General features: G+C 52.0%; 2 protein-coding genes across 3 annotated transcripts in view; both read right to left on the minus strand.

The window, feature by feature from the left end:
* The window catches only part of Pbx4 (PBX homeobox 4), a 40,182-nt gene extending 38,612 nt beyond the window's left edge, over window positions 1–1,570 (minus strand). Inside the window, exon 1 of the mRNA XM_085844290.1 lies at window positions 1,229–1,570. Within this exon, the coding sequence (XP_085700416.1) occupies window positions 1,229–1,371 (143 nt within the window). The 5' untranslated portion in view covers window positions 1,372–1,570. The remainder of the gene's footprint in view (window positions 1–1,228) is intronic.
* A 3,084-nt stretch (window positions 1,571–4,654) lies between these two features.
* Window positions 4,655–11,546, minus strand: Lpar2 (lysophosphatidic acid receptor 2). 2 transcript variants are annotated; one of them, XR_015048637.1, is made up of 4 exons: window positions 11,418–11,546; window positions 9,845–10,586; window positions 7,343–7,885; window positions 4,655–7,174 (listed from the first exon to the last, which is right to left on the minus strand). XR_015048637.1 is itself a non-coding variant. In XM_021170552.3 (3 exons), the coding sequence occupies exons 2-3, from the start codon at window positions 10,575–10,577 to the stop codon at window positions 7,572–7,574; spliced, it is 1,047 nt and encodes a 348-aa protein (XP_021026211.1). In that variant the 5' UTR covers window positions 10,578–10,586; window positions 11,418–11,546; the 3' UTR covers window positions 7,153–7,571. The 2 variants fall into 2 exon arrangements, 1 of the variants encoding a protein (XP_021026211.1); XM_021170552.3 differs by having other exon boundaries at window positions 7,153–7,885.
* Between the last annotated feature and the right edge of the window lie 666 nt (window positions 11,547–12,212).

Below are 12,212 nucleotides of genomic sequence, written 5' to 3' on the forward strand. Positions count from 1 at the left end.
CACATACATGAAAGAAATGCTTTAAAATGGGTCCCTGAGTGCTGGCCTAGCATGAACAAAGCCCTGTGTTCAGCCTGAGCATCACACGAACTGGGTGTGCTGGTACATGCAATTTGGGAGGCTGAGGCAGGAGATCATCCTGGACTGTATGTGTTGTATGGAGAGTTTCAGGCTAGCCTGGGAAACATGAGGTCCTCTCCCAAACAAACAGACAAATAAATATAAAGACAAGGGATCCTTGGGATGTGGTTAGTGGGTGGCGTCTGACTCTCATCCCAGCACTCGGAAGGTAAAGACTGCATGGTCAGGAGTTCAAGGTTATCTTTTGTTTGTTTGTTTGAGTCTCTTGGTGGTTCTAGACAGGGTTTCTCTGTGTAGCCCTGGCTGTCCTGGAACTCACTTTGCAGACTAGGCTGGCCTCGAACTCAAAGATCCTTTCAAGGTTATCTTTTAATAAGTGTGAGGGATGGAGAGAGGGCTCAGTGGTTAAGAGCACTGACTGCTCTTCCAGAGATCCTGAGTTCAATTCCCAGCCACCACTTGGTGGCTCACAGTCATCTGTAATGGGATCTGATGCCCTCTTCTGGTGTGTCTGAAGACAACAGCTACAGTGTACTCATATACATAAAATAACTGACTCTTTAAAAAAAAAAAAAAAAAGATGAGTTTGAGGCAAGCCTGGTGATAAAAGCTCCTGCCAGGTTGGAGGTGGGTGCACTGCAGAGATAGCTTAGTGGTTTAGTGTACTCGCTACACTTCCAAAGAACTGGAGTTCTCTACTCACATGTCAGGAGCACACACACATACACACAACGAGAAAATAAAAACTATAAAAAGATGGGTGCCCTCTATGTCCACCCAGCTCCCCATATCCGTTCCTGAAAGTTCTCAACGGATCCTGTATCAGATCATTCTAGTACAGGCTCTTCAGTAGCTTCTCTTCCACTGTGTGACTTGCAAACTTGCGGTCTTTCCCCAACCCTACGCGTCCGCCAATAATAGATCACTTAACCCTTCCAATGTCTCATGTTCCCAGGGCCGGGCTTTTACCCCCATAACTCTGATACCCTCTTTCCTTACGAAGTCACCCTTTAGTACAGGACAAATTCTTGTATCCTTCATTCCCTCTGGCCCAAGATCACTCCGCCTGTCCATCACTCCAAGCTCAGCTGCACCTGTCCATCCTCATCCCGCCTCCGCCCCTTCCCATCCTGCCCGGGAGCCGCACCTGGCCTGAGCCTCGTCCAGGCTCTGGTCGGTGATGGCCATGATCTGCTGCAGGACGTCGCTCGTGTCATGGCCTAGTGGAGCTGTGGGCGGCAGGCGGCGCGGGGCGGGCTGTGGCGGCACGGGACGCAGAGGGGCGGCCATGGGCTACAGTCCGAGCGAGCGCAAAGGGACAGGTCCCGCCGGGCTCTCGCGCTTGCGCAGCAGCCAACCGCCGCAGACCCAGGGACCACGCCTCCTTCAAGTCCACTAGCCAATAAAACGCCCTTTTCATCTATCTTCGCCGTGCATCACCCTCTCCTTCGCGATGCGCCCCAAACAGCTTCTCAACGGCTGCAGATGGTTAAGGGTTGTCTAGGAAACAGGAATTCTCTTCTGATCCTCCCACCTCTCAGGACACGCCCCCTGTGGGCGCCGTCACCAATCAGCACCATGCACTGTTCCCCCTCCTCAGTGACTAGCTAGAAACTTCCTTTCTCAACTGCCAGTAAAACCCGGTTGGGGTTGCCATGGTAACGACTACCGCCTGCATCTGCTTAAGTCTGGTGCACTTTATGGCTACCTTCCCCATCATAGGCCCTCATCCCTTGCTTACTCCAGTGCCTCTGCCTTCTCTTCAGTCCTGGATCTGCTTAGGTTATCACTTCTTCACAGGGCCCGGATTCTTTACAGCCATTCACATCTGAGTTTACTGCCTCAGAGGCCTGCATCCTCACTGTTTGCTCCCCATCTTCATACTTTTCAAAAATTTCAAAAATTTGTGGGTGGGCAAGGTGACACATGCCTTTAATCCCAACACCAGGGAGATGGATCTCTGTGAGCTCTAGGCTAGCCTAGGCTACATAGTTTCCAGACAGCCAGGGCTATGCAGAGAGACCTTGTTTCAAAAATAACTTGAGACAGAGTCTCTTATTGCCCATGCTGTCCTCAAGTTTGTTATGTAATGAAGGTTGCCGGAGTTTGCTATGATTGGAGCATGATCTCAAACTTTCTTCTACCTCTACCTCCTAAGTGCTGGGATGAGTGCTGTGTGCCACAGGGCCCTGTTTGTGTGGTGATGAGGATGGAAGCCAGGGCAGCAAGCATACCAGACAAAACCCTACCAACCTAACTACATCTGCACCCTAAGTTTTCAGCGTCTTGGGTCAGTGCCTCATACAGTCCAAACTGATATCAAATTCACTGGTAACTGAGAGTGCCTTCCCCTCCCCTCACTGCCCTGGCTACTTCCTCAGAACTGTGGGTCCTCCTCATAGCTCCCCACAGCTCCTCAGAATTCCCACTCCCCAGTCCTGCCTCTTCCTCAAGGCCTCGCACACCTGAGTCCCAGGCTCCGCAAAATTTCTGCTCCTTTTCACAGCCACCACACACACACACACACACACACACCCGCCCTGGGGTTCTCCCAGCAGCCCTCAGGGTACTCCACTCTATGACTCCTCAAAATTCTTCTGACCTCAAGAGCATCAATGTCTGCATTATGTGACTTTTTCTGGGGAACTGCTCTGGGATAAGTGGTTAACCTGACCAAAGAAACAACTTCACTCAAGTCCAGTTTTGTGAACCAGGGACTTTATTGAAGTTCCTCCCCAATACATGGGCAGCTCCAGCAGAAATGTATCATCTTCCCTCCCCACCTTCATTATGGGTCTATAATCTTTATTGAGGAGAGCGGTCCCATGCATATATCCTGTGTTTGTACAAAAGCATATTAGTGGTCCAAACTTGTGAGGTCATGCATGAATGAACGCAGTTCTTGATTCAACATGGCAGTGACCGTATCCAGCCTGGAGGGATACGACTGTTTCCCAAAAGTCCTGGGCCCTCGAGCATTTGGCTGGTCACCAGAATCCTGTTATAACCGTATGGACCTTCCATGTTTACCCCAACTCTGATAATAAACAGAGACATGTTTATTTATAAATGCCTAGGCCTTATAGCTAGGCTTGTTCCCAACTAGCTCGTACAACTTCTACTAACACATTTATATTATTCCATGTCTGCCTCATGGCTTGTGACCTCTCGGTCTCTAATACTGGAGCCTGCTTCTTCCTCCATGTTGGGCTTCTAGAGCCTGACTCCTTCAGAGTTCAATCTCTCCCTGCAAGTCCTGCTGGCAGTCTCTGGCTTCACTATAGGCCAACAGCTTTTTATTAAAACCAGTCAGAAGGGGAGAGAGGGAATCAGCATCTGGGTAAAACGAAGACATTCTTTACACAGCGCACAAAAAGGTTCTCCCTCCACTGTGCCTTTCCCTAAACCTTTCTGCTTTTCTTTTATCAGGCTGGGGGGGGGGGGCAGATGAAAAGTGTGGATTTGTGTAGATGGCAGGAAGGAAACTAGAATCCAGTACTTTTCTCCCCTGGGGAAGTTAACTATATTGTTTTATCAAGATCCAACGTAGGAGTGACCTCAACCTGTTTGTTCTTTTCAAATTTTGTCATTGTGTGTATGTGTGTGTGCATGCACACACACAATGTGTTTACACACCACAGCACAAGTGTGATGTGTTTGCACATCATAGCACAAGTGTGGAGGTCAGAGAACAACTTTCAGGACTTGGGTCTCTACTACCATGAGTCCAGGGATTGAACACTTGTTGCCAGCGCTTCTTCCTGCTGAGCTCTTTTGATCCAGTCCTTCCTTCCAACCCCAGCATTCCAGGTCTAGCAAATGCTAGCACATGGCTAAAGAATGAAGACTTTGCCGAATACCAATCCTCAGGTGTACCCCAAGACAGAGAACTCTCACAGGCCTTTTGTCTCGTTTGGGAGTCCTCAAATTGGGGGGGGGGGGGCACAAATCCCTCTCCAGAGGTACAGAGCCTCCCTGAATGTTTGCTCAGAGACAGAATTCAGGTGAAGGCTTGGTGAAGGGTCAGTGTGACTGCAAAGTCAGTCATCTGCCTTTTGTTCTTACTGAAGAGGAAACTCAAGCAGCACGTGTGCATGGGGGCGGCGGGGTGGGGGGGGCGGAGCATGGGGAAGATGGAGACTTCACAGGGTGCCTGGCAAGAAATTCAAATGTGTAAGCACAAGGAAAACCCTAGGCTTGGCCCCAGCCACAGGAAGTAATAGAAGCCTTTAAGGTGGGCCCAGAGTGTACAAAAGGTCAGACAGTGGCCCAGCACTGCACAGGCCTGATCTGGGGGAGGGAGAAGACTGTAAGTTCCAATGGCCTAAAAGAGACAAAAGCTTGATGTCACACAGCAGAGAAGTCAAGAAGGAAAAGCCAGGCTAGGGCAATGAATGGCTCAGTACTTTTTTTTTTTTTTTTTTTTTTTTATGGTTTTTCGAGACAGGGTTTCTCTTTATAGCTCTGGCTGTCCTGGAGCTCACTTTGTAGACCAGGCTGGCCTCGAACTCAGAAATCCACCTGCCTCTGCCTCCCGAGTGCTGGGATTAAAGGCGTGCGCCACCACGCCCGGCTGGCTCAGTACTTTTTAAAGCGCTTGCTACTCAGGTGTGAAGACCAGAATTCAGAACCTCAAAAATCCACATAAAAGTGGGGGCAGGAGCAGAGTGTCCTGAGTATGTCTCCTGCCTTGGAGGGCAGAGACAGGGGATTGCTCAGAACAAGATGCCTAGTGAGACTAGCTGTATTGGTGAGCTCTGGATGTGACAGAGACCCTGCTATGTTGACTAAGGTGACCCTGCCTTCAGGGCTGACTTCTGACACATCTCCAGCCTCCACATGCAGAGGTGCATCCACACAAGTGCAGAAATCTGTAAATGACGAGGCACTTTCCTTTAATCCCAGCTCTCAGGAGGCAGAGGCAGACTGATCTTTGTGAGTTAGAGGCCAGCCAGTGCTACACAGTGAGTCCCTGTCTCAAAGAAACAAAAAAGCATAATGCCTCTAAGTGGAAAAGGGAAAATAAAACGTAAAGGCTGACAAGATTAAATCCCTGGATAGCATCTGGACGGTGCTGACGGAGGACAGCCACTAAGGACAGGTGACAGAGCTGAACTTCTGCAGGCCATCAGAAGTCCCCAAGTCAGGATTCAATTGGCTGCCTCCACCCATCCCTAAAGTGACCCATATCTAGTATGCCTGGAGCTCCTACGAGGTAGGGAAGGGATACTGTCCTTTATGGACACCTGGCTGCAGGGACACTGTCCTTCATGGACACCTGGCTGCAGGGACACTGTCCTTCATGGACACCTGGCTGCAGGATCACTGTCCTTCATGGACACCTGGCTGCAGGGACACTGTCCTTCATGGACACCTGGCTGCAGAGGTTCCTGGGCAGTCACCTTGGAACATGAGGCACAGTTTTGCCAACTGCAGAGAGTTTCTGTGGCTGTGTGATGTTTCGAGTTCTGGAAACGTTTTCAAGGGTGTATGAGTGCTAGGGCCCCATAGGCAGTGTGGTTGGTTGGTCATGATTTGTTAGTAGTTGTGCTCAAAGAAGAAAAAGGAAGAAAGAAATTAGATTCACAGATCTCAGTATCTCTCTCCCTCTTTCTTTTTCTATCTAGTGACTGATGGGGTGAAACCAGAGGCATAAAGAGTGGGGAAAAGAACCCACAAAGAAGCAAAGGCCCACTGCAATCCAGCCCTTCAGTTCAGTCTGCATTGTTTTCCTTTTGGACATGGCTCACGTGATAGAAGATCTGTGCTGGGGAACTTGCCTAGAGTGTGCAAGGTCCTAGCCATGGGAAAAGCCGGACGCTGACTGGAGAGAGAGAGAGACGTTTTCAGGACTTAAGAAACTAATGCTTTAATGCCTTAAGAATTTGGCCTCAGATAAGACAGAGGTTCAAGTTCCTGCTGTTCCTCGGCTGTGAATCCGAGGTGAGAACATAACCCAGAGCAGGGAGCCAAGTTCATGGCTCACACTGCCTGCTAGGAGGCTTCTCTGGGGAGAGAGGGAGGGAGGGAGGGAGGGAGTTAACCTCAGGCCTGGCATATCTGAGGTCTTGGGGGACTCAGAAGTAGAAAGTCCAAGGGACACTGAAGCCCTTCCTCATGGAGTTTTCTGGTGCCCTCTGCATAGCTGTGCTTTTCCAAGCTGGGCAGTCAGACACAGGCGCAATATGGCTTGTCATTCCTAGCACTCAGGGAGCCAAGGCAGGAAGAGACCTGAGAGTATGACATTAGCCTGAGCGGCACAGTGAGCTCTAGGGTGGACTGGGCTGCACTGTGAGACTCTGGGTCTAAAAAAAGGGGGTGAGGCAGGCAGAAGGAGAAGGTTTGCACAAACTAGAAATCACCCTAGGTTCTTTAAGAGAGAGCTGGGTAGGACAGAGGCAAAAGGAAAGAAACTTTTGTAAGACTCCAGGAAGAGACAGAAACTGGGCATGGTAGCATATAGCTCTAATCCCAGCATCTACGATTCTGAGGCAGGACAATGGGTTCAAGAACAGTCTAGTCTATGCAGCAAGTTCAAGGCTGGCTGGGGCCATGGGATTTCATGTTGAAGGATTCTTGGCAGCCTTGAGTCATGATTCCAGGACACTGGGACAGACTGACTGAAGTAATGGCAAAACGCCTGCCAACCAACAGAAAAAATCCTAACCAAACCAAACCAAACCCCACCTCTGCAACCTCAGGGTGGAAAGGCTGGCTCTGTGTCATGGGGTCCCTCATACTAAGGGAGGCAGGTGAGCCCTCAGGCTGCTCAGCACATGTAAGGAATCAGCTTCAGTACTAGCACTTGGAGTCAGGACCATCAAGAGTTCAAGGCCATCCTCACCTACACAGTGAATTCAAGGCCGCCTAGACTACATGAGAGCCTGTCTCAAAAGCAAAACAAAACAACCAAAAGCCGCCTCAGGAAGACAGTACCCCTACAGTCTACCCTGTAACAGTAGGTGGTATAGCCTGGGACAGCTCTCACCTCTTCTGTCCCAATAGCTACAGCACCATGTAGGAAGCAGCAGTCCACAGACATCCAGAGATAACACAGCAAAAATATGAAAATGTCTGTTAAAAACCCTAAAACCTGCTGGGCGTGGTGGCGCACGCCTTTAATCCCAGCACTCGGGAGGCAGAGGCAGGCGGATTTCTGAGTTCGAGGCCAGCCTGGTCTACAAAGTGAGTGCCAGGACAGCCAGGGCTACACAGAGAAACCCTGTCTCGAAAAACCAAAAACCAAAAAAAACCCTAAAACCTGAGATGATTGAGAGCCAGACGGCCAAGTCCCATTAGGATGCTCTCCCCAGGCGCACGGACGGAGATGTCCCCAAGTCCCTCTGTCCAGGGGCAGGCAGACTCTCTGTCCCTGGGGCAACGAGTGTTGAAGAGCCATGCATCTGCTGGGCTGGCTTGAGTCAGAGGCTCTGCAAGTGACCATAGGCTGCAGATGAAGCTCCAGTCTCCTTCCTGCCTCAGTCCAAGATTTAAAGGGTGGAGTCCATCAGTGGGCGGCCATTCTCAGGAAGCATGATCCGGGTGCTGGCGCCCGTGCGGGCAGAAGCTGAGTAGTGGGTAGACTTGTGGCTGGACCAGCGGAGACACACGCAGCAGAGAAGGCGGCGGAAGGTGCGGCGCATCTCAGCGTCTCGGCAGGAATACACCACGGCGTTGACCAGTGAGTTGGCCTCAGCCAGGAGCAGGAAGTACTTCTCCACGGCCAGAACGTTGCAGGACTTACAGTCCAGGCCATCCAGGAGCAGCACCACCTGGCCCGGTGTCCAGCACACCACAAATGCCCCTGCGGGACAAAGGCCGGGAGTGGCGTTAGCGGGGTCGGAGTTGAGGGCTGACTATGTGAGCCACCAGGAGACTTGCCCAAACAGCTCTGTGCTCAGGCAGTGGCCAACTGAGTGGCACAAACCACACAAGCTACTTGTATGGGTTGGCCTGCTAAGAGGGGACAGACACTTTCCCTTATTCGCCTGCCAGTGTGATACCTTTCCTAACTGGGACAAAGTATCCCGGGACCCTTCTATAGAAGATTTTTTTTTTTCTTTTGGCTCTTTTGAGACAGAGTTTTTCTGTGTTGCTCTGGCTGTCCTGGAACTCACTCTGTAGACCAGGCTGGCCTCTAACTCAGAAATCCACCTGCCTCTGCCTCCCAAGTGCTAGGATTACAGGCATGAGCCACCACTGCCTGGCATGAAGATTTGTTTACTAAGGGATGGGACAAGTAGGGGTGGGGGTGGGGACAGGTATCACTGGGGAGAATCAATCTTGGATGGGAATAGTGATATAGTGGTCCTCCTGTACCCCAAAGCCAAAGTAACCACACTAGCCCTTACTAAAAGCCCCACAGAGGGACTAAGGACCCAATTCAATTCCAAGGGCCATAGAGTACAGAGAAAACTGACTCCCAGGAGCTGTCCTCAGGTAAATTGTAGTGTGTGCGTGCACACCCACAAAATAAATTACAAAAGGATTTATCTTACTCACATGTGTGCATAAGTGTGTGTGTGTGTGTGTGAGAGAGAGAGAGAGAGAGACAGAGACCACATGTATGTGGGTGCTGGAGGCTAGAAAAAAGCATCAGGACCCTTGGGGCTAGAGCTGCAGATGGTTATGAGCTGCCTAATGTGGGTACTGGGAATTAAATTCGGGTCCTCTGGGAGAACAGGAAGTACTCTTAATCACCAAGCCATCTTTCTAGCTCCCCCCCACAAATAAATAAACCCCAAAGGGGAGCCAGGTGTGGTGGCACATACCCATCGCCCCAGGGAAACAGGAATAGGAAGATCAGGGCTCTGAGGCCTGCCTCAGCTACAGAGAGAGCTTGAGGTCCCCCCTGAACTTCATGAAGCCAGCCCAGTGTGATGGTGCTTATTTTAATCCCAGCACTCGGGGGTGGAGGGCAGGGGGGCACAGAGGCATGTATCTGAGTTGGAGGCCAGCTTGGTCTACCAAGTGAGCTCCAAGCCAGCCTGGACTATACGGTGACACCCAATCTCAAAAGAAAGTCAAATAAACAAATAAGCAAAAGTAACAACCAGGGCTAGAGAGAGATGGCTTTAATGGTTCAGAGTACCAGAGTTTTGTCCCCGACACCTACATCAGACAGCTCAAAACTGCTTGTACTTTCAGCTCCAAGGGCCTAGGATGCCTCTAGCCTCAGCATGCACCCGCACACATCTGCACAAACCCAAAGACAATCTCACAGTCACACAAACACACATGCACAAATAAAAAATAAATCTGAAGAAAGGCTGGGGATGTAGTGAACCACACCTTTAATCCCAGCATTCAGGAGGCAGAACTTTGGGTTGAAGGCCAGCCTGCCTGGACTACAGATTGAGTTTCAGGACAACCAGGGCTACAGAGACCTTATCTCACAAAACAAAACAAAACAAAACAACAAAACAACACCAACCAGGGCTGAGGATGGCAACTGGTTGCAAGAATGCTAGCCTGCCCTACCCCTTGATAGACAAAGGCAAAAAGATAAGGATAAGGTCATGAAGCCAGCCTGGGCTACTGTGAGGCTCTGCCTGAAACACAATCAATTAAACAAAAAAGACCGCTAAGTGGTTTCCTTTGAGAAACAGGTGAAAACCGAGGCTAGCCTTTTCTCCTCTAGTAGGCTGGCATTTTTTCCTCTTTGGAGTCTCTGCTTGGGAAACCCCCCCCCCCTTATTGCTTCAGGGTCCCAGGGACCTATGGCAAGTCCCCTCCTAAAGCTGTTGTCAGAGCACCCACTCACCCAGAATGATGACAACCGTCTTGACTAGGCTGAGTGTGGTCTCTCGGTAGCGGGGATGGCAGCTGACGTGCTCCGCCATGCGTTCCACCCGTCTACGCACATAGAAGAAAATTCGTGTGTAGACAGCTACCATGAGTAGGAAGACAAGCAGGCTGGATAGGGCCCATGCAGCCAAGTAGGAGCGGCTGAACAGGGGCACCATTCGTGAGCAACTGTCCAAGTCACAGAGGCAGTGCCAGAAGTGTGCAGGTAGCAACCCCAGACCCAGTGCAGCCGCCCACACACCCACGATGAGTGTGACCACACGTCCCCGGGGCAGGCGGCTGTGTAGCTGTACCGCCATCACACTGCGGTGCCGCTCCACAGCGATGGCCAGCAGTGTGGCCACTGACGCCGTGAGGCTGGTGTCCAGCAGGCCCTGTCGCAGGAACCAGCCTTTGATGGAGAGCCTGGCAGTACGTGGGCCAGTATGGAACATGAGGAAGAGGTAGGCCATGCCAGCGAAGAGGTCAGCCGCAGCCAAGTTGCCAAGCAGGTAGTATATGGGCTGGTGGAAGCGTCGGTTGGAGGCGATGGCTGCAATAACCAGCAGATTGGTCAGCAATACCAGCACACTGACTGTCAGTCCCAGGGCCACCACCACCACATCTTTGGGGCGCCAGTGAAGGCTGAGCTCCTTGCCGCTGTTATTATAGAAAAAGCCGATGGTCTCGTTGTAGTAGCACCGGCCCATGATGGCCGCCTGTGGATACAGAAGACAGATCAGTGCAGGTGGCCCCTGATGGACGGGCACTTGAGCAAAGCAGTGGCCAGAGACTAGAATCAAGATTGGGTGAGTGCAACCTACAGGCTCAGAGGCCCTCTGTGCAAGAGGTCTGTGGTGAAGGCCAAAGTGACCTTAAAAAAGTAATTTCTATTTATTTACTCATAAAGCAGGGTCTCTCGATGCATCCCAACTGACCTAGAACTTGCTTTGAGACCACACTGGCCTCAAAATCAGAGCCTCTGCTGAATGCTGGCATAACAATTTAAAACGGCTTTCGGATCGACTTTTCTTTTCCTTTTTAAATCTTAAGAACCCAGAGCAAATGCATCCACATTGCAATTCTGTGCCACGTGCCACTAATCCGTGACCGGGTTGGACACCTGTGGTTTCCGATGGGTGTGGGTGGGTTGGCTGGGGCAGCACAAAGGCGGCGTGAGCTGCAGGGGTTAGCCTTAAGATCAAACTTGTGCCAGGGTCCTTGCACAGTGCAGAGGCCGGGGGGCGTGTGCACACCAGAGCGAGGTCCGTGATCAACACCCGGAGGGCAGTGCCAAGGCACGGAAGGGACTTAGCGCGAGCAGAGTAGACAGAGACCGCCCAGAAGTTTGAGTTACAGGCAGGATTCCGCGCAAGAGCTCTGAAAGCAGTCCATTCCTGGGTGGGACCGAGGGCCAAGAAGGCCTCCAGGACAAAAGAGGGTATTGCAGACAACCCTGGGCTAGGAGAAGGATTGTGGAGAAGAAGGGGCCGCGCCTCGCTTTCTTCAGCGGCCTGCACCCACCCTAAACCGGTTGGTGTTGGTCTTACCTGCACATCCAGTCAAGCGGCAGATGGGGCGGGCTCGCGGTGGGTTGAAGCAGGACTAAGACCCATGGCCGGGCAACCGAGCGGTTGCGCAGCAGCGTCCGGTGTTCCTGGAGCCCCCGGCTGAGGAGGCGGGAGAGGCGGGGCCTCAAAGCCACGCCCCCACCTGCCCTAGCTCTTGGCCCTTGGGGGTGTCCCGCCCCCTGGAGAGTCCCACCCCCACGTCGGAAGTGTGATCTCCTGAAACTGTGGTCATTTCACCGCCTCCCCACGGCCCCCTTTTCCCACGTGGGGCACCCTTTCTACTCCATCCGTCCCCCCCCCCCCCCCCGCACATCTCACGTGCTTGCCCTTTCGCGCCTTTGGGGCTGAGTCACCTGGCAGTTGAAAAGATCCACAGCGGGGGGCCTCTGCGGGCGCCCCCCTGTTTCTGTCCAATCCTTTACCGAGCTGCAAGCCCCGCCCCACTGTTCCATGGTCAATCTCCCCGCTGGACCCTCGCCCCACTGCTGCTACACTACCTTGCTTCCCGTGGTCTCGCCCCAGCCTGCCGCTGGCTCGAGCCTGCAGCAGCCTCCTCCCCTGACCTCCCCCGGTTCCCAGCACACAGCCCCATTGTCCCGATTATCTGCACCGAGTTGTATTTGATTGTGTAGAACCGGATCAGGGACACTGAGCTGAGTGACTCATCTTAGGCTCCAGGCCCTACACTAATTGCCTGTAGGTTTCCAAGGGTGTGTTTTAGAAGCCTTGGTTCGCTCATCTGGCCCTTAATAAAGGGTTAAAGACGCTGCTCTT

This window comes from Mus caroli, unplaced genomic scaffold (assembly GCF_978045245.1).
Source record: "Mus caroli unplaced genomic scaffold, Mus_caroli_1 scaffold_10, whole genome shotgun sequence".
NCBI classification, from domain to species: domain Eukaryota; kingdom Metazoa; phylum Chordata; class Mammalia; order Rodentia; family Muridae; genus Mus; species Mus caroli.

Excerpts from the sequence above, each read along its gene's own strand:
- Lpar2 (XM_021170552.3), bottom strand. The coding sequence starts at position 10,577 with ATGGGCCGGTGCTACTACAACGAGACCATCGGCTTTTTCTATAATAAC. Across the intron at positions 7,886-9,844 it reads GACGGTTGTCATCATTCTGG|GGGCATTTGTGGTGTGCTGG; the intron begins GTGAGTGGGTGC and ends TTTGTCCCGCAG.